We start from the raw sequence: 22,043 nt of genomic DNA on the forward strand, positions 1-22,043 counted from the left end.
CTGCCCAATCACTAATTCAGGGATTTGCTTGAAAATGACATCTTTTTAAAGTCTGTAACATATGTGTAATAAACCTTTACGTTTTTAATCAACCTAAGTAAACCTAAATAAACTAAGACATAAAATGAAAAGTTGTAGGACTAAATTATATACAGTATGTAAGGCGCTGATAATATCCAAGCAATAAATGACATATCGGTCCCTTCAGCGATTTTGTGAACAATTTTTTTGTGTAATTTAAGGCAAATTTGTCAGACTGAGGTGTTTTTTCAACATTTGTGATGAAAGATTGCAATTAAAAATGACTTAGTATGGAAAACTAGTGAGCCCCTGCAAATTTGGAGTTTAATTGAGTTTGAAGGGACTCAGATATTATATATAACCAATCTATTTGGTAATAATGAATAATGTTTTTCACATTCTCCTGTGGGCCAAATTGGATGCTTAAAAGTTCCTGATTTGGCACACAGACCTTAAGTTTGACAGTAAAAAATTAGAGTTGAAATTAATCTTAGGGTAAAGTTGATGATTCCACAGTGAATCTATAGGTTGTGTGAATTTGGGCAAGATTCCTCCCCAGTAAATTGACATAAAACAAAACAAAAAACACACAAAATCATGCAAAAATGACAATATCACACAAAATGATATTATACAGAGAGAAAAATACACAAAACAAAAACACACATGCAGAATGACAACAATATCATACAAAAAGACAGGAAAATACACAAAATTACAATAAAAGACAATAACAAACACCAAAAACACACAAGACAACATAAAAGCCACACACAAAGTGATATCACACAAAAAAACAACAAAAAAAATCCACAGTCGATGGTTGTTCTAGGCCAGTAACACAAAAAATTCCTTCATTTAAGAAACAAAACCATTTTATTCATGGGTAGAGAAACATACAATGAATGAAAACAATTAAATGAAAAAAAAGCAGTAAAATAAAAGCTAAAAAAAATCAAACTAAACATAGCTACAGTAGTGAAAATGATCCTTTAGTCCTTGACAGGGAAGAGGTTTGAATAAATCACAGCAGACGTCCTCGACACTCGGTGGATCCACAGCAGCACAGCAGCACTTTACCTGCAACGCTGCCCACCTCATAGTTATAATCCCAGGTCAGCTCTGTGCCTGCACGGATCCGCCTGCACGAGCACACAAGCACGACACATTAGCAACATTTAACAAAGAAGATTTGAAAGAAAAAGTTTGGAACATTGGCTCGTGTCAAAAGGTGCATCATTAACTCTAGAACACTATCACCAGGTGATTTTCACCTGAGCAAACGTATTATTTTCATGAAGTTGTGTTTGTCAGAGTGTTTTAGGTTCTGGGGAAGCTTCAGCATCTTCTCTAATGTTTTAGGTGTGGATGTTCCTCTGCTACAAAGCCCACTTTTACCTACAGGCACACGTTCAGGTCATTTTCAGCCAGCAATAGTGTCAGTGTCCCATTATTACTACACTGTATGTACTGACTGCATCTAAAAAATAAAGTAAGTAAAAGTGGTCATGAAATTTCCATGTCATTTTTATTTAGTCAAATAAAATTTGTAAATAAATATCAATAAGTGGTGATTTCCAAAGAAATTCATATGGTGATAAAAAATTATTTAGTCAGATGATAATTTTTACTGTATCAAAAAATGCCATTTTTCGTTCCACTCTCCTGCAACTGTTCATGTGTCAAAGAGACGATGCTTCAGATTAAATTGGGGCTTTCGCCTTTATTTATCATCACATATGTTTTACAAATTAATGAAATTTGTTCTCTGCATTTGACCCATCCCTGAGGAAGACATTGGGCATCCACGGTGTGGCGCATGGGGAGCAGATGGGGGTTAAGGAACTTGCTCAACATCCCACAGTGATGGCCCGGGTGAGATTCGATTACAAGTCCGCTTGCTTAATCACTAGGCCACCGCTTCACCAGGGAAGCCTCAAATGTCGCAAAAATGGGTGGACCAAGGATTAAGTTTCCAGTTTTTTCTAGAAAAAATTTGTTCTTACATTCCCAATTTTTCAGTAATTTTGGTTAATATTTTTAGAGTCCACCCATGGTAGGTTTTTTCATTTTGCTAGGCATGGCACAGTTGAAAATGAAAGAACACAACACAAAGTTGTCATGTATTGTTATATTTTGATGATAATTACTTTTTAAAGGGTATAATATATTGGGTAATCACCCGGCGATAATGGTGGTCTTACTAATTTCAGCGATAGTGTTCTAAGGTTTAAGAGACGACAATCAAATGGTCTGAAATTAACTATGCTGTAGATATGAAATTGTGAGTCAAACTGTTGCGTTTACAAATAATGAACATTGCCTTCTTAAGTAGGGAGTATGTTAAAGTTGACAGTAAGTCTTAAGGTAAAAAGTCTGCATCTTTCACTCATAAATAAAAGCCAAAGCCAATCAATGCAGATCATTATTGAGTTTGTATTGATATGACAGCAGCGCCATCCAAAGGCATCTCTTCTCTCCACTATAATTACTGCCTGGAAAAACCAATGCAGCCTGTTTTAATGAATGTTTTTAACACTGACTCACCACAGGCTCATAGATTTTATGAAGGATGTGTAAATAAGTAACAGAACTCACTTGCTGGCAAAAAATGCCACCCAGGGGAACCGCAAGTCATGTGTGTCCACAAACACATTCTGGACAAAAAGGTTTGGACTGCAGCTGTGCTGTAAAGCCACACAAAAAAAACAGGATGGTGAGTGAGATCATAGGTTTTCTAAAGTTCAACAGCATGAGCTCTTATAGATGCTCTTACGTTGAGGTATCGCCCTAGATTTCCCTCTATCTTAGCATCGATGATGTAGCACGACTCCTCGCCATCGAAAAACAGGCGGGTGTTTCTGCTGGTGCTGTCTCCGCCTCCACTCGTCTGGCCCTGTTGACCACTCTTCCCTCCTAACCCGCCTGGCACCGTCCCGCCTGTGGAGGCCCCAGTTTTCACCATCATCCCATGGCCTGTCTTCAGGGCGATGCCACGAGTTGATTTCACTGCTACTTGCTTTTTAGTCACACCTGAGGAGATAAAAGATGATGAGGAGAGTGAAAACTATCTATGCTGTAGAGCTAGGCCCAGTGATCATTAGCCAGTTACCACCAGTGGGAGCTTTTTCTTTGTCTTTGTTGTCTTCAGATCCGGAGCTGATGGTCTGAACATCGTCACTGTCGGAGAGAGTCATCACATCTGGCTTCTTTCCAGGTTCAACCTTCTGCTGACTGCAAAAACAAAATAATATATATGAAACAGAAGAGCTCATGTGTGCTTGAGTATCATCAATAGGGAATGTAAGCAGTGTGGTTACAGCATGTCACAAAAGTCACTCTGCAATTTGCTGATCGAGACTTCAGCTGTAGTTCTGGTGTCGCCTGTCGTAGCACGACGATCAGGGAAATAAATTAAATAGTTTTTGAGGTTTTTATGAAATAAAAATAGTCACAATTGATGGTGACACCATATATTAGGTTACAGTGATGGGAATGCATTAGAGCTGCTATCTGGAGAGAATGTCTCTATGTCCCGCCCTCAAAAGCTCTACTTCCTCCCCTGCAGCTGCCAATCTACCAGAAGCCACGCCTCTACGTTTGTGCGCGCGCATTGCAAAACATAAAGTCGCATAACTACAATGACAACTAGACTGCCATAACTTTTGATTAAAATGTTTATTACCTTCCCATGAGAAATGTCGCCAAATCCTGGTGCGTTCGGAAACCTGTTAAAAGCAGCAAGTCCCTCCACCGTTGAAAAGTAAGCAATCAAGGAATTGTTAACTGCAGTTTCGGAGCGCTCCTCCATAACGCTATGCTGCTCAGTGATACCTGTTTGCTGTTGTGACGGTGCACACGCATTCACTTTGACTGACAGTGGCCCGCTCCAGGAAGTCGAAGCCTATTGGCTGAGCAAAGTCAGCGCTTTCTTGCATTTGTATAGGGGCCTATGGATGAAGGCAGGACTTATATACATTAATGTATATGAATGACCACCGACAGTAGATCATAGTAAATGACTAGTTAGGCATTTTTTCGCATTTCAAAAGAATGATACATAAACAGATTTCTCAGAAACTCTGGATATCAGCTTTAATATCATATATGCATCAAAATATATTAAATTAATGACCCAAAATGTATAGGTTTTAAGGTAAATCCGAACTAATCCAACCTCACCTTCTAAATTAAGTTGCCATTTGATGTATAGAATAGCTCTTCTCTGGCTCTTTTAAACTACATTTTGGCAGGATGTCACTGTGTTTGTATACCCGCCCCCCTGTCAGAAACTCTGGACGAAACGATGAAACAAAGTATGAATATAATACAGTTTAAAGAAATGTACAAAAGATATATATTTGAAAAGTACAGAAATGAGGACGGAGAACGTAAATCTCACAAATGTTAATGGCGCCTGTTCATTTTGGGTTTTTTTTGTGAGTGTTTTGTTTGGGGGTTTTTTGTTCTGTTTTTCTTAATATTAATTATCTGTATTGTCCATTTCGAATATTTTATTGGATTTCGCATTTGTTAATGGTGAAGAATGTGGGTAGGACTTGACAAACCTATAGGCTTCTTCCTGTGCATTGTTCTGATGTATCAACCGAAGTTCCATTTACAGTGCACTGAAATTGCCTTTTTTTTTTACATTTTATCTACTTAACCTTAATTTGTGTCTCAACTCACCTTTTGTTGTCTCCAGCATCCTATGAAGGGAAATTAGGAGACAAAGAGCAATCATAAAACTTTATTACATATAATAAAGTCACCAAATACATAATGCATGAGCTGTAATATTACATCTTTACTTCACTATAAGACTTTGCAATGATTCTATTGGAGCACAGCTTGATGCCCCACAGTCTGAAACTAAAACCTCTGTCCTGTGAAACATTACTCTTTACTGCTCTGTGCCATCTTTACTCACTTTCTTCATCCCCTGGCTCGTCAGCCAGGAAGCCACTTTACTTTTGCCTGTTTCCTCTGGCATTGCCAGTGGCTTTCCACCGTCTGCTGCTGCGGTTGATGGGTTTATTCCGTCTTTACTGTCCTGGCTCCCTGATGGCGGAGAGAGAGAGAGAGAGGGAGAGGGAGAGAGAGAGAGAGATGAACCTCAATATTTAAACATTATTACTAAGGACTGATTTTTTTTTTTTGTTTTTTAAGAGAATCTGATCAATATTGTATTAATTGTCAGTATTTCCTGAGTCAGTAAAATGAACAATTTTAGATTTCAGGTAAAAAGATTTTCTTCAAGTCAAAACTGGAAATTGACATTTGTCGACACAACATCCATCCTATTAAGTGCTAATATGATCATACCAAGTAATATCTGTCTATTATGGATTGATGGACGCTATTTTCAACAAAGTACAAATTCTCTCATTTTAATTGAGTTTTCCTTGCTGAGCTGACTTTACCTTCTCTGCTTTCTGAAATCGATCACTTTTCTGTCTGAACGAAATGAACCCACATGCCATGTTTCCATCCTGAAAGCTATTGCCAAAATTGACTAACCAAACACTTTCCATCTGTAGATGCTGTTAGAATGTAATGCAACAGTTTGTCTGAGTTTTTCACTCTTTACTTCTGGACTGATTTCAGGAGGGAAATCAGAAGAAACAGCCCAAAATTAGCAGAGAAAGAATGAATATCACAAACACAGTAAAACATTTCAGCCACAAGGAAGGTAGAGCTAAGGGCGTTAGAAAAAAATCAATGTGGCAATATATTGTGATATTTCACAGCACAATAAACGTATCGATGCAAAAAATTGTGCTAATACTGTATATGCATGGCACGTAAAAGCCCAGTCACTAGGTGTCAGTGAACCACATCAGACCTTGTTAAACTACCTCACTCCTCATTGCATTTTAGCTTGGAAGTTGATTGAACTTCATTGTCAGAAAACATACCGTGCACTTTTATAGATGCATGTGGTAAATTTTTAAAAGAATTTAAGAACTTAACAGAATCAGAATCTGTTGTAGAAGCAAAAGTTACATTTTAATGAAAAATGTAACTTGACAGTTTGATAAACACATCACTTGTTTTTTATATTGGTACTTGAATTACAGTTAGTTACCATTTACTTGTTTTCTGAAGTTTAAAAAAAAATTAAATAAATTGTATTTTATACAATTTTGTACTGAAATTTGTAATTATTGATATCACGATATATTGCGATGTATATCGTTTGTTTAATATTGGGATATATCGTATCTTGACATGCAAACCGTGAAATGTATGGTCAGATTCATGGCAATGCACACCCGTAGGTAGAGCTGCGTTATGAAAGCCTTCACAAAACAACAACAAAGCTCATTTTCTTTGCACTACACTCACCCTCCTTATTGCCCTTGGCTTGTCCCCGTGTGGTGTAACTCCTCCACACAGAGCTGGAGTTAAAGTAATTTTCCTTCACAAACGTGTCGTCGGAGGTGTCGCTTTCCTCGCTCTTTGAGTCTTTGTCGTCGTCATCGTTGCTGTCGCCTGAGGAGCTTTGAGCTGACAAAGGTACAAAGATTACAGACCAGTTACGGACCGTCACGTTCTCAATGGTTTCTGAAGTAAGCTCACCTCTCCTGGCCCGTTGCGCCCCAGACTTGCCCCCCACTAAAGCTGATGGCTGGATTTTCATCTTGGACAGATCAACGCCGCTTCCCTCGCTGTCTGAACAGTGAGCATCGCTCTCATAACCTTCTTTAAAATTCTCCACGCTCTCTATGTGGTCCAGGTTGGCAAAATACTCATCGCCCATCTCGAGACCTTCTTTATCAGCAAAGTCATCAGTCAGAATTTTACCTAAAAAAAGTAGACAAACAGGAAATATAATGAGATCATCATGTAATTAAATGAATCTAGTCGTTTAGAAAACAGGTGTTAAGAGGCCTGCATGTGTTGTTTTCTATTCCACTGCTGAACTGATGGTTTAACAAGTGTTTCCTCACCGGCATAAATACAAACAAATGAGCCCTTGGCCACATCGTCCAAACACCGGATGCCCCAGCCTTTGTTTTGAGTCTTGAAGAGTTGGAGACGGATCTGCAGACCATGCTGCACCAGCCGGTTGGTGCACATATTAGCACAACATTTGCACATTTTATTACACTCGTAAATCCTGAAACGGAAAATAGAGAAACTATAATTCCTTGTTTTCTCTGTTTTCCTTTCCTAAGTGCAGAATTAGTCTGAGCAGCTGAAAATAAGCACCTTCCTCTATGAGTTCATGAGGAGTGAAAGTGAACTGGCCTTCTGGTAGTTCACCTCACTAAACCACTAAACCATAAATGAAGGGTGTAAGAATGTCTCACCCTGTGGGGAGGCACTCCTCCAGTCGCTTATTCAAATAACCAGCATTTTGGTTGACCTGTGCTCCTGGAGTACAAGCCGTAGCCTGAAGAGTCAGCTGGTGGCACGAACATTTAGACCTGCATTACGGAAACAAAACGAATAAACACCAACCAAGGCTGAGGTTGATGGTTTTAAAAATACTGAGGAGTAACACTCACTTGTCTCTGCAGCCGTCAGTACATTCACAGCCAACCAGGAACTCTGAGCGGGTGTTAATGTACACGCCGTCTTCAGGAATGCGTTCTTTACCTTGAAGGAGAAACAAAGGTGCTCTTTGTGTCTGCGGATTATTGCTAAAATTCTCACAAAATATGTCACTAGAACAGATCATTTCAAGCTCTTGCAGGTTGTTCTGGGCCAAATTTGATCTGCAAAGCTTTGTAAGAAATTTAAAGTAGGTGAGTGATTGTGCAGCTGTGGCACTACATCTGTTACCATTGGCATACTGTGCTCATGCTTGAACAATGAACTCAACGATATGATGCACTTTGTCACAAAACACAAGCCTGTCAAATACTAAAATTTGACGTTTTAAACATTATATTGAGATCTAAATTGTGTTAAATGTTATTTGCGTTTTGACTGATGTGACACATCATCAGTTATGTTTAACAATGTTGAACTAACACAGCCACGTGTGATCACTTTTTTTGTCCTTCGTGCCATTACACCTTCAGCCAACACACGTTCTTTCCACCTCAAGAACGAGAACTTTTTTTTCTGATTAAAATACTTTTATATAATTTATATAAAACAAAGAAAATGTAAATATAGATAAAAAATATAAATAAATAAAAAATAAAAAGTTTGATATCTTAACATTTAACAGGAAGTAAATTACAGACTAATAGGGGACACAAAGTTGTATTGTTGTAATTTGCCTTACTGTAAGCTACTTTGGGAGGCGGCGTGGTATCAATCTCATTGACGCAGGACAGTGCAATGTCCTCCTTTCCCCCGGTAATGTCTGGAATGTAATAGAAGGGTCTTTGGGGCTGGAAGGGCCGATCCACGAGGACGTAAGGGTCGAGACAGAACATCTCTAAAAATATAAAGTCACAACCAGTCTGGAAGAGGTAGTGCTCAATCTCCCCCATGTTACGCAGGCAAAGTCCACATGGAGCCTTGTAAATGACGTGAAAAGACATCTGAGGGCCAGAAATTGTGAAAGAGGGATTTAAAAACACACAAAAAAAGGAAAACAAAGCCACTTCCTTTGTGCTGCTGCTGCTGCTTGAGGTTTACCTTGCGGTTGACTTTACGTCGACCTGTCATACGTCTGAAATCATAGAGCAAAGGTGTGAGGAGCGGGTTCTTCCCTCTGTGGAAGTCTGACTTCGGTGGCCGAACTCGGTTAAGACAAGCGGGCTGGCATGTGTGTGCCAGGTAGAAGATGCGGTCGGTCGGTGCGCGGTACGCAGGCTGAGGTGGGATGGAGGTCATGACGGTCACTGGAGGAGAGCTCTGCGTCAGCTGTCTCTGGTGCAGCTGTGTTACAGTGGCAATAGAAGTACTGGGGGCACTCGACATTCTCACACTGCTGTATAAAAACAAAAAGAATAAAAATAAATAGTAAATATCAATACAAAACAATAGATTGTGACATCATTGTTCAAAGAAGCAAAATATGTCATTAAGTAAGTTGAGTTTGAGTTCACCTGGTGAGGTTGCTGGTACTGGTGTTGAGAGACTGCATGACTTTAGAAGCATGTGTGCCTCCAACCCCGGGGACAAAAGGAGATGTACTCTTCTTTGCCATTTGATGTTTATTCCTTAAAAAACAGAAAAATTCAACAAACTCAGTAGATTACAACCAAGCCAAAGCCTATGTCAAAGCTGCCTGGAACTTACATTATAGGCAAATATGTGAATAATTAAAATAGAGATATTTCAAATCTACTGAGATAAAAAATATTTCAAAAACGAATTTGATACAGACGTATTTTTTGTGGTCAAGTCTTAAAATATGTATTTACTCTATTTGTTGTGTTAAACCTTTTGATTCTCAGAAAAGCAAAGCTAAAAAGCAAAAGGGCAATGGCATAAAATGTTTTTATTCACTTATTAAATAGCTTATAACAGTTTAAACACTAGCCCTTGAACTTGGCTACTTCAAAATCTTAAAAAATGATCACTAAACATTTAGAAAGCACAGAAACTGTTGCACAGACTGCACATCATTTGCTTTGCGAGGTCACTCACTCAACACGAGCAGACTGCTGAGGCTGTGGGGGCACTAGGCTGGGAGTGGAATGCTGGGTTAGAGGACGCTGCTGAGTCTGGGCTGTCAGGGATATATGGCCGGGCGGCGTCTGAGGAGTTTTGATGGGGGAAGGGGAAGCTCCAACTTGTCCATCACTGGTATACTGAACAACTGGGCCTTTGCTCCTTAGAGCGCCTGAAGATGGCAAACAATGTTCAACAAGTTAAACAGATAAACAGACCAGGACTGACTGACCAAGTGTGTAAATGCATTCATGTGTTTCATTATAGAGCTTTGTTACCCATGTTTGGTCTGTTCCTCTGCTGTCCAGCCAGCTTCTTCTCATGGGTGTTTGCAGAAGTTAACTTCAGATTGAACATTGGTTCCAACCTGGTCGAGCCTCTGTAGATCCATTCGCTTCTTTTATCATCCTAATCAATCCCAGACACGAAGAGAAACAAATATCAGTGGTCGTTGCAACACACAATTTTACCAGGAAACAGTAAACAAAGCTATTTAAAATGAGAAATTTTACTTTGACAGACACAAATGTCATTTCACACATTAATATTTTATTTTGCACTTGGATTAAAAACAAACTCAAACTATTGAAACAAAATCTGAGGCATCAGCTGGTGTCAGGATGTTATCATGTAATGGGGTGTATCTTACAAAAATAAAAAAAGTAATCATAAAAGTAATTAAGTCTTATTCTATTATCAACTACTGAAAGTGAATTTTACAGGGAGTATATCTAAAGTTAATAATATTAAAAGGCAATAACAGTGCTAAAAAGACATTTGTGCTTGAAGACGCTGAACTATAACAATAGCGGTGATTTTTGTGACTAAAAATAATAATAATAAACATATATATAGACTATAAAGGTAAAGGGTGTATCTAGGTGAACAATGTAGGTGTTCTTAGTATAAGAATGAAATATATACATAAAAAAAATAAAATAAAATAAAACTGTTACATATAAGAGCTTGACAATAGATTGTGATCTAAAGTACTTGCCATTGTTGGTAACTTATCTTTTTGTATATTTATGTGTATATATAAGTATGTGTATATGCATGTGTGTGTTTCTTGCATGTAAACTGTTTATCTGTTATGTTAACTGTTTTGTGAAAGGAAGCAACCACTGATATGAATAATGACAATTACAGAGGCGTGAATTTATAAGTTTAATTCCTCTCTGTTTTGAGTTTACGTATATATGAAAGTAGTGCAGAGGGTTGTTAGTCACCTCCCTCACTAAAGCCCTTCTTCCCTGATCACTCAGTGTAGAGGGACGGCCAGGTCTCGGAAGAGTCCTGGTGGTTCCCAACTTATTCCATTTATGGATGATGGAGGCCACTGTGCTCATTGGGACCTTTAAAGCAGCAGAAATTTTTCTGTACCCTTCCCCAGACCTGTGCCTTAAGACAATCCTGTCATGCTTGTTTTGTGGTCTGACATACACTGTTAACTGTGGGACCTTATATAGACAAGTGTGTGCCTTTCCAAATCATGTCCAATCAACTGAATTTACCACAGGTGGACTCCAATTAGGCTGTAGAAACATCTCAAGAATGATCAGTGGAAATAAAATGCACCTCAGCTCAATTTTGAGCTTGATCTCAAAGGCTGTGAATACTTATGTACAAGTGATTTCTTTGTTTTTTATTTTTAATAAATTTGCCAAAAATCTCAAACATTTTTAAGTTGTCATTATGGGGTATTGTGTAGAATTTTGAGGAAAAAAGTGAATTTAATCCCTTTTGGAATAAGGCTGTAACATGACGAAATGTGGGAAAAGTGAAGTGCTGTGAATACTTTCCGTATGCACTGTATGTTAATAAAAGAGTTGTGTATACGGTATGTCTTGCACTGAGGAGAGGCTTCCGTCGGGCCACTCTGCCATAAAGCCCCGATTGGTGGAGGGCTGCAGTGATAGTTGACTTTGTGGAACTTTCTCCCATCTCCCTACTGCATCTCTGGAGCTCAGCCACAGTGACCTTTGGGTTCTTCTTTACCTCTCTCACCAAGGCTCTTCTCGCACGATTACTCAGTTTGGCTGGACGGCCAGGTCTAGGAAGAGTGCTGGTCGTCCCAAACTTCTTCCATTTAAGGATTAAGGAGGCCACTGTGCTCTTAGGAACCTTGAGTGCTGCAGAAATTATTTTGTAACCTTGGCCAGACCTGTGCCTTTCCACAATTCTGTCTCTGAGCTCCGTGGGCAGTTCCTTCGACCTCATGATTCTCATTTGCTCTGACATGCACTGTGAGCTGTAATGTCTTATATAGACAGGTGTGTGCCTTTCCTAATCAAGTCCAATCAGTTTAATTAAACACAGCTGGACTCCAATGAAGGAGCAGAACCATCTCAAGGAGGATCAGAAGAAATGGACAGCATGCGAGTTAAATATGACTGTCACAGCAAAGGGTCTGAATACTTATGACCTGTTTTCTTTTTTAATACATTTGCAAAAAATTCTAGATTTCTGTTTTTTCTGTCAAGATGGGGTGCTGAGTGTACATTAATGAGAAATAAAATGAACTTTTCTGATTTTAGCAAATGGCTGCAATGAAAGAGTGAAAAATTTAAAAGGGTTTGAATACTTTCCGTACCCACTGTATGTAATGTACATTGAATTCGGAAAAAACAATCAGTCAAACTTTGGATTTTTCCTTACTTCCTGAATGAGAATGTTTTTACTTATTGTTTATAATAATATTAAGGAGATATTTACAAAATGTAACATTGCTCCACAAAGATCAACTTGGACAATTATGAGTTCTGTCTCTTACAGTATATGCTGTCAGTGATAAACTGTAGCTGAAGCTAAAAACTGTGCAATGTTGTAGATTTAGCAAGATTTGATTAAATCATTTGGAGTTTTGGTGATAAACCTGAACTTAGAAGATTCTACTGGTGGCCCGAATTTCTGTTTATCACTAATCTATTTTAAACATTAAAATAAAATAGACTATACAGTATTTCATTCTGAAGACTGGAAAATCATTTTTTTTCTCTCCATAACTTTAACAGGATTTTCATGACTGTGGGGACCCTGAACATGTTATATATTGTGCATTGCATCCTACTGAGTTTACGCATTACATTTACAGGTCATAGTGAACATTCACAGCAGTTAAAAATAGAAAACGTTGGTTTTGTAACTGAACTAAAATCATCATTATTAATGTATCTATAGATGTCTGTGTGTATGTTTCATTCTCTTACGGGAGAAGGAACCAGCACCAGCAGACTCACTGTTACAATCCAACATCATCAGCTTCAACCGATGACTGGGAATGTGTCAAAGCTGCCCCCATTGACCCTGCTGACCTACACCACCACCTGATACAGTGAGGACCCAGTTAGTTAGTCGCGGACCTTAAGAGGTCAAATCAGACTTCACATTCCCTAAAGGAGAAGATGGAAGAGACGCCATCACCACAGACATTTAGTCAATGGTGGAAAAAACAAGAGTACGATGTCTCTACATTTTAAATAAATAATAAATGTGAATACGCTGCATATGGACTTCTTTTTTCTTTTGGAGGGGGCGCCAAAGTCCACTCTCGCCTAGGGCACCAAATGACCCGGTCAGTGTGTCAATAGCAAAACAGATATATCAAACTTACTAAAAAGAGAATCTTGACCAAGCTGCCATCAACTTCCTCCACTTTGCTCCTCCACCAGGTTCCCTCCCACTCTGTCTTTATTATCTGGCTGACTTTCAGGAGCACCATGGGCCTGCTGGGATACGCAGTGATGTACTCCTCAATGAAGTCTCGACACGATGCATCCTCTATGTCCTCCCAAGTGCGCTTCACTGAAAAAGAGTAAATGCTCACTTAAAGAGTAACTAAACCCCAAATCCACTTTTTTTCAGCTGAATAAATATGTATCTGGGTATTAAGTAGTGCTGTTGATTGATCCTAGTCCAACTTTTTACATTTTAGTAAAAGTATTTTAATTTTAGTTGTAAAATGTCAGTGTTACTGGCCTCTAAGGGTTGAACGCCGGCTATTACAATTTAATTTTACTATTGGTGGAAAAAACTTTCACTCTTAGCCCCGCCCGTCCTATAATATCTGAGAGGAGGGTTTCCTCCTATAACAGCCCTCAGTGTGCATTGATTGACAGCCTCAATGAGGAACTCCAGTCCTCTGAGCGTTAATGTGGTGATGTTTTTGACTCTGTGCTTCTATAAAGAGCAGATTCTGGTCAAATCAGAGGATTCATCAAGCTGTGCGTGTATGTACAGACACAGTGTGTGTATTCCTGTCTGTCTCTGTGCGTGCACGCAAATGTGCATGTACTTCTCACTTGTGTGTGTGTGCAAGGCCGCAGTGTTCTGAGGCTCATGGTAAGAGTAGAGCAGGAACTGTTTGTGAGTACTATAGCGTCTGTGGGGCTGTGTGCTTATGCTTGTGGGACATGTACTGTGTGTAGTAGTAGTAGCAGAATCAAGCCATTTTTTTTTTATTTCCTCCCTAGTGGCAGGTCAGCAAAAAGCAGGAATTTAGGTACTCTTTAAGTGACCTGATCCAGGCTTCTTTTTACTAAAGGAAATGAAATAGATATAACTCTCACGTGGTCTGCAAATGGGGTACAACTCCGGTAGTATCACATATGAAGCATAACCATCATCAAAGAAGATAAGGAACCTGCGGCAAACAGAAGAAAAAAAAAAACATTAATTAAAAACTCAAAACAGTTAGCCGGCAACTTTTTATCCATTCAGATTTTAAGGGAGCCACCTCATGCGGTTCTTGTTGTTGGGCATCTCTGCCACTATTCCAGCATACAGCCACTCCAGGTTACCGTCCTTGTACTTGGCAACAACACGAGCGCCGACGTACAAGCTCTCCAGGATGGGGTTGTAGGTAAAAGCCACATGATTCCCAGACAGCAGACTCTTGCCTTTTTCAAATTTGACTTTGTACTTGTGGACATTATTACCTAAACACACACAGGCGACATATATATATATATATATACACACAATACATATGGAAAATGTATTTAAAATAGGATGAATTCTATAAATTTTGAAAGCAGTAACACACCAATGGAGTTAATAGCTACAAGGCTGCCATAGTGCCAAGTCTTGGTTCGTTTCTTTCCCAGAATGGTCATCCCCACTGTAAGCTCATCCTCAGTAGTGTTGGGGTTGGGCTGTGTCACTGACTGCGATGGCACTTGGGATACAAACACTGCTGGGGGTGCATTTAGATGACCTGAAGGAAAGATGAAACACAGGCATCATCAGTATCAGAGGAACAAAAAACCCAGAGGACACGTAGCATGTCGGGGTGTGGCAGTGGGTGCTCACCAGGCTGAGCTGGAGTGTGAGCGGGTGACCGGAGCAGGTGGGTGTTTGAGGAGGACTTGTTGACAATGTGAACCAACTTCTGAACCTGTTGGGAGGTTTTCTGCAGAGCTGCAGAGGTATCCTTCAGCTGGAACGATTAGTGTAAATATGTAACAAACCCAGTCGCTTTTCTAATGTTTATCTCAATTATTCACAGTTTATCACTGGACAGTAGGGGTGTGCATTGCCATGAATCTGATACGTTACGATTCACAGTTTGCATGTCACAATACCATATATCCCACTATTAAACAATATGATACTCATAGCAACATCAAATTAATTAATCAAAAAAATTCATTACCGTACAAATTTCACCTTTACAAGTACAAAATGGTATGAAATACAATTTATTCAATTTTTTTTTTTTACTTGCGAGAACACGTAAATGGTAAATAACTGTAATTCAAGTACCAATATTAAAAAAAGTGGTCTGTTTAACAAACTGTCAAATTACATTTTTCAAAGTTTAACTTTTGCTTCTACAACATATTCTGTTAAATTCTGAAACACTTTTTTATTAAAGAACAACCACATACTATATCTATAAAAGTTTTATGAAAAAAAAGCGCAATCAACTTCCAAGCTAAGATGCATTGAGGAGTGATTATTTGGTCCACTGGCACCAAGTGACCAGGCTTTTACATGCTATACATATGTTAGCACAATTAAATTATTTTTTCATTAAAAAACATGATTTTAAAAAATAGATTTTTTTCTTACACCCCTACTGGACAGATTATGTCAAAAAATAGATAAACTAAAAGCAGTACATCACTACAGAAAAAGTAAAATACTTATTTAAATGTTATTGAAACTGTTCAGACAACCATAATTATAGACACAGAAAGAGCTAGTAGTAAATGAAAAGATTGATTGTTCAAATCTGAGTAAATTTTCCACATATAAAAACTACCAAGGGCCAAGACAAGTTCTGTTTATGGATGTTAAAATATAATTAATCATCATGCTCTTACCTCTGGATCTTTGGTGGGGGGGATAGGCTGTTTTGGTTTTGGAGGAACCACTGAAAAGTTGGAGAGAAATTGAGTGTTTGCACAAAAGTTTTTCATCAATATAAACTCTGCACATATATATATATAAAAATATTTTAAAGCACAAGCTTACAGCAGCCAACAGCGATCACGTCATCGTCATCATCGTCGTCTATCTCGATGACCTCAGAGGACAAAACACCTTCGCCACGTCCCTCGTCCTCTGAGCTGCTCTCCAAATACACCAGACCGTTTTGTCGGTAGGTTTCCTTCACCAGTTTCTCACACTCTAACACAGACCTGAGAGGGAAGAGGAAGGATAGAGAGTTTTCAGCTTTATAAATTCATAAAATAATTACAGTGTTACAAACACTATATTACATCAACACTCACCACTTTTAAATAACATCTAAAACCATACATATTATGAAATAAACAGAGCGCTTCAAAGTAGAATTTACAGCTGAACGTGTTCATTTCAATCAAATTGAATTGTGTACATGTCCACTGGATCAGGATTAGGGGTGGAAACCTCTGGGTACCTCACGATACGATACGCGATACAAAGCTCACGATATGACGATACTGCGATTATCGACATATTGGTCAGAAATCAATCTACGATAATCTATGACATAACAAGAAAATTTTTATTTTAAATCTCTGAAAGACAATAAATTGAAAAAGTGTCCTATGAACAGTGACACTATTTTAGTGCAACATTTCTGTAAATAAGTGTCAACATGCCAATGTAAATGAATAAGTATCTCCAATAGTGCTTTCTGTAAACAAAAAATAGGTTCTTTCTTACCAGTGACACCAGTATAGTGCAATATTCCAGTAAACAAAATATTGGTTCCTTCAACAAACAGTGACAACATTTCTGTGAAGACGTACCAGCACATTTTAGTGAAAAAGCAGAAAAAGTTTTGGGGGGAAAAAAAAAAAAATCGATACTTAGCGGGAGCATATTGATAGTCGTCCATGCGGAAAAATATCGCGATATATCACCGTATCGAGATATTGTCACACTCCTAATAAGGATAGCATCAGTGTTCATAAATATGGGGTGCCGATTGTAAAGTTGTGCATGCTAAAATTAAAAGCAATTTTTTAATTTTTAAACCACGTTTAAAAGCGTATGTGAATTTTTTCACGTTACTTTTGAGCAGATTTACAGCAACATCTGTGAAATTTGTGATATTTTTTTTTCTCGTAAAAATATAATGTCAATGTTAAATCTAAATGTAAACATATTTAGATTTATATTTACCATTTACATTTAAATGTAATATTTACATTTAACATTTAAATGTAACATTTACATATTTTTACAGAAAAATATATCACAAATGTCACAAATATTGCTATAGACCTGGTCAAAAGTAACGTAAAAAATTCACATACATTTTTGAAACGTGGTTTGTTACCAAATGTTGCAGTTTATTTTAGTATGAGCAACTTTACAATCTGCACCCCGACAGTTATGATGCAGGCACCAAAAAAATTAAATCAATTTGAATCAAATTCACCAGTCATCTATCCCCCCCCCCCCCCCCAAAAAAAAAACATGTATTTTAAAGGGGAAACTACTAGCAAACTTCGCCCACAAAACGTGTGGTGAACCAACAACCTTCTACCTATTAAGCAGTGTTGACAACCACTTCTACATGTGTAGTATTTATTAATTGATATTGAATAATTTCTCACTGATTGGCATCGTTCAGAAGCTTCTCTGTCTTCTCCTTCTCCTCCTCTTTCTGCTCCACCCACTGCTTCAGCTCTGTCAGCTCTGCTTTTTTCTTCTGCACAATCTCGCTCTTCTCCACCATGTCATCGATCCACTTATTCAGCTCTTCCAGAGAAATGCCCAGCTCTTCCTTCAAACTGGAGTCCCAGTCTTCGACCTCCATTCTGATGAGTCAAAAAAAAATGCAATATTTCAATAGGTACAAATGACAGCTAGAACATTTCAGATGAATGTGATTATGGGAATACAACCCAAGGAGCATCAGCCGGAACAGATTTTTACAGAATTAAAATGTTCAGGTAAAAACAAAAGTTACAACCAATAAATAAATAACAATGCAGATGGATTTTAGGAAGCTGGTGATGTATGGACTAAATATGAAGGGAAGATCAATGTTGCTTGGATATCAATAAACTTAAATAGAAAATATTTTCCAATCAAGACACAGAATCAGTAGCAAATGTTCTTTCAAACACCTGCTTCTAGGGATGCACGCTTATGGCCAAAATGACCATCACAATTATTTTGATCAATATTTTAATCACAATTATAATCGTAATTATTTATCATATTACGGAAAAATCTGTGTTCTTATTGCACTACTTTTAAACAAACAATATGTGTACAGTTTACAGTGCAAAATGAAGCATTAAATGGAATTATAATCAGGTTAATTTAATGGCAGTGGCTATCCGTACATAGCCGTATTAATATACTGACATTCTATTCATACGTAGCGCCCCTCATTGGCCAGTTTAGGCGACATGATAGGTCATGTGATTAAGTACTTGTTCTTCTGTTTGCTATTAATACGTAGATTCCTAAACTACGTTACGGACTAGCTAAACCTAACCCTAATCGTAACCCTAACCCTTAACTACGTTAGGGACGAACTAACCCCAAATCTCTCCCTAAACTACGTTACGAACTAACTAATCCTAACCCTAAACTACGTACCGGACTAACCAACCCTAACCCTAACCTACGTTACGGACTAACTAACCCTAAACTACATTAGGGACTAACTAACCTTAAACTACATTAGGGACTAACTAACCCTAACCATAACCCTAACCCTAAACCATGTTACAGACTAACTAACCCTAACCCGAAACCTAACCTTCTGAAGTGGATTTGAATTTCTTGCCATCGTGAATTTGTGCTTGTTCAGCCATTTTTTCTTCTGATTTGAATGTACGAAATGGTCACATGACTTCCAAGAACGTCATGGGCCACCTACGAAAGCACCGGGAGTTGTCCGTACAGCTACGTAGGGATAGCCAGTCTGTAATTTAATCGTGACCACGATTATAATTTGATTAAGTGTGCAGCCCTACCTGCTTCTCTGTTTTACCTTCTTTTCTTTAGTCGCTAATATTCAATAAATTAAATACAAGCAGCTCTGGCTCTGGTTAACAGGAACCTCTTGTTATGATGTGAGCACACACAGGAGTGTTTAAAGTTTAAACTATCATTTATGATCATTTACTGCAGTATCCACAATACATGCAAGTATCATAATAACTATTCATATGATCAACAAGAAACAAACAGTTTATAATTATTATTTACATGTATGCAGTGTGCACGGTGCAGTACATAAGCATTCACTGAAGTTTCGTTTTTTCTGAATTGATGAGTTAAAAATAAATTAAAAAAAAAAAAAAAAAATGCCCTGTTTTTTTTAGGAAATGTTTTTCCTTTTCTTCTGAATGGGCTATATACACCCTCCCCTCCCACGTTTGAGTGGAGACCGAGAAAGAACTTACGGTTCTGTATTATAACAAATAATTATAGTTTTCATATTAATCTCACGCAACTCAACAATAGTTGAATAAAGCTACTGGCCTTTCACTGACAAATAATTGTTCCCGTTTATTCAGAGTTGCTCCTCTTGTTTTATGTTTAGCTAGGCGCAAATGCTACTTTAACAGCTACAGCTATGTTTTCATAGCATTTCTTACCTTGTATAAAACCTAATGTCCTCATCTGAAGCAGCAAATCGTTCCGAGCCAAACTTGTTGCTGATGGCCATCTCCTCCTTCTGTCTATGGAGCGCAGCGTTTTCTGCCCGGACCTCCTCTATAACACTGAGGGCTAAGTCCAATGCACCCGGCTCAGCAGAGGAGCAGTAGTTGTGGTCAGGATATGGTACATTCGAGTCTGGTCGCTCTCTTTGCTCCCAAACACCAGAACGAGAGGCAGGAAGGGAATAATTATTCCATTCAAAAAGAACAGGGACAGCTCCACTTCTTAAACGCCGACGCCCTTGTGGATATGATGGCTCCTTCATGTCAGCTGGCAAGAAATGACAACTACAGACCCTAGTGTGGTTTGTAATCACACTAGGAACATCTCTCCGGATGTTGACGATCCACTTCTTTCGCAGCTCATCCTCTTGTGGGAATGTAAAAAAACTCAAAACAGAATTACATCTAGCTGAAGTTGTACACTTAGGGACGCAACAGTGGTATCTTGATGTGCTATCTTCTCTTTTTTGGAAGGTAAACTTCGTCCTTTTGGATGTCATTGTGTAGAGAGACAACCACACAAACAGGCACAATAAAATTAAACTGTGAAAAACACGTTTCAAAAGTGTGACGGCTCAATGTTTTGACTGTCCGACAGCTAGACAGGAAGGACGTAATCGGTCTTATTTTCAACCGGAAATATGTTACGTCTCACTGTGCATATAACCCATAAAAACAGGGCCAATTTTTTTTTTTTTTTTTAAACGGAGTGGCTATCCGTACATAGCCGTACGAGTAACCCCCGGTGCTATTTTAGGGTTAGTTAGGTTGTAACGTGGTTTATGGTTAGGATTACGGTCAGGGTTAGATTGTCCGTAACGCAGGTTAGGGTAACAGTTAGGAATAGTTAGTCCGTAATGTAGCTTAGGAATCTACGTATTAACAGCAAACAGAAGTACTGGGCAATGAGGGGCGCTCACGTGAGCTCAACTGGCCAATATGGGGTAATCTGTACTATACGGCCACGTACGGATAGTTACTGCAATTTGTTTTTAATCTCATCAACTAAGAAAAACGTAAAATATTTCATATAAAAACAGAAAAACGGTGCATTTTTTAAATTTACTTGTTTTTTATCTCATCATTTAAGAAAAACCGGAAGTTTTTTCCCCTCAGTGAATGCAATAAGCTTCCGTAGTGCTGGGATGCACATACAGCAGCTTCCTGATATTATGTTGATGCCTGCAGACACAGTGATGGTCGGTGATGGATGGAATGAAATGCCACTCACAACTAAGCTAGCTGAAACAATAGTGAACAGGATGACGCTGTCCATCAACTTCTAGTGATATTATCAGCATCACTGATATTTATTAGCTTATGGACCATTGCAGTAACACTGCTAGAGTTAAATAGTGCGTGCTCGTTTAGAATTGCAGTCTGTGTGTACATTTAAAGCTGCATTGCTTCATAGATTTTTATTTCAAAAAACCATTCGTTAGGGCTGCACACGGGTAAGAGCTGGGTAGCCTGTTAGCTTAGCATAAGCACGGAGTTTCACGTGATGACAATAAACACAGATTTCAAGTAAACACACAGCACAGTCCCTGGACTCTGCTCCCCTTTAAAGACCAAAATGTAAATTTAAAACTAACACAGCGCCCAAACTCACCCTTCACTGCCCTCCATCTTGCCTGTCGCTAACGCGCTAATGCTACTGGGTACGTTAGCTACAATAGGGAGCGCACGTTTTCTCAACAGGGAACTCTGCGGAGGGCGGTGTGTATGGGATCAAATTAGGGTCAAAAAGATTTTGTGTGCGCAAAAAAAAAAAAATCTGTGAAAAAATTATTTGTAAAAAATAATAAATTTGTCTGCAAAAAAAATCTGTGATAAAAACATTTCTGTGTGTGTGTGTGTGTGTGTGTGTGTGTGTGTGTGTGTGTTCCTAGAGAAGACATTGATTATGCTCAATGTTGAATAAATTAAAAAATAATCACAAAAAATATGAATTTACACAGTAACTGTTGTGTGTAGAAATGTAATATTTTCTTTACTTCTTTTAAAACTTTTATCACGTCATGTCTGGGGCTCAGTAAAAACGTACTTTAGCACAAGTAAAATGACATGACTGATTTAGAAATACACTTTAAAAAAAAAAGTACTAGTACCCATAAAAGCAACTCAATTACAGTAACGTGAATACTTGTAATCCATTACTTTCTCATCTGGAGATGTGTCCATTAATCAACAGTAGTCAGTAAAAGAAAAGCTTGTTTTTTAGCACAGCCCTGTGCAGATTTACTGTGTTATATGTCATTGCCAAACCTCTCTCGTAGGACTGTGAAACCTAAAAGCTTCAAGCTTATTGAGTTT

At 38.4% G+C, this 22,043-nt stretch overlaps 1 protein-coding gene across 7 annotated transcripts; it reads right to left on the reverse strand.

Moving 5' to 3' along the window:
* Window positions 1–878: 878 nt before the first annotated feature.
* On the reverse strand, window positions 879–21,432 carry LOC114478069 (histone-lysine N-methyltransferase SETDB1-B-like). 7 transcript variants are annotated; one of them, XM_028470874.1, is made up of 25 exons: window positions 19,662–21,430; window positions 17,658–17,861; window positions 16,081–16,247; window positions 15,930–15,979; window positions 14,914–15,040; window positions 14,648–14,818; window positions 14,339–14,540; window positions 14,172–14,245; window positions 13,217–13,407; window positions 9,882–10,011; window positions 9,580–9,775; window positions 9,036–9,149; window positions 8,623–8,914; window positions 8,264–8,525; window positions 7,536–7,626; window positions 7,338–7,454; window positions 6,975–7,144; window positions 6,604–6,828; window positions 6,370–6,531; window positions 4,952–5,082; window positions 4,711–4,730; window positions 3,137–3,255; window positions 2,798–3,054; window positions 2,620–2,708; window positions 879–1,163 (listed from the first exon to the last, which is right to left on the reverse strand). In XM_028470874.1, the coding sequence occupies exons 1-25, from the start codon at window positions 20,225–20,227 to the stop codon at window positions 1,046–1,048; spliced, it is 4,245 nt and encodes a 1,414-aa protein (XP_028326675.1). In that variant the 5' UTR covers window positions 20,228–21,430; the 3' UTR covers window positions 879–1,045. The 7 variants fall into 7 exon arrangements, with proteins under 7 accessions (XP_028326675.1, XP_028326674.1, XP_028326672.1 ...); XM_028470873.1 differs by having other exon boundaries at window positions 3,134–3,255; window positions 19,662–21,429; XM_028470871.1 differs by having other exon boundaries at window positions 3,134–3,255; window positions 8,623–8,917; window positions 19,662–21,429.
* Between the last annotated feature and the right edge of the window lie 611 nt (window positions 21,433–22,043).

The sequence above is a fragment of the Gouania willdenowi genome, chromosome 16 (assembly GCF_900634775.1).
Source record: "Gouania willdenowi chromosome 16, fGouWil2.1, whole genome shotgun sequence".
NCBI classification, from domain to species: domain Eukaryota; kingdom Metazoa; phylum Chordata; class Actinopteri; order Blenniiformes; family Gobiesocidae; genus Gouania; species Gouania willdenowi.

Coding starts and splice junctions, on each gene's coding strand:
- LOC114478069 (XM_028470868.1), bottom strand. CDS start 20,227: ATGACATCCAAAAGGACGAAGTTTACCTTCCAAAAAAGAGAAGATAGC. Junction 13,408..14,171: donor GTACCCCATTTGCAGACCAC/GTGAGAGTTATA, acceptor ACTCTTTTTCAG/TGAAGCGCACTTGGGAGGAC. Junction 4,731..4,951: donor CGAGCCAGGGGATGAAGAAA/GTGAGTAAAGAT, acceptor TTCCCTTCATAG/GATGCTGGAGACAACAAAAG.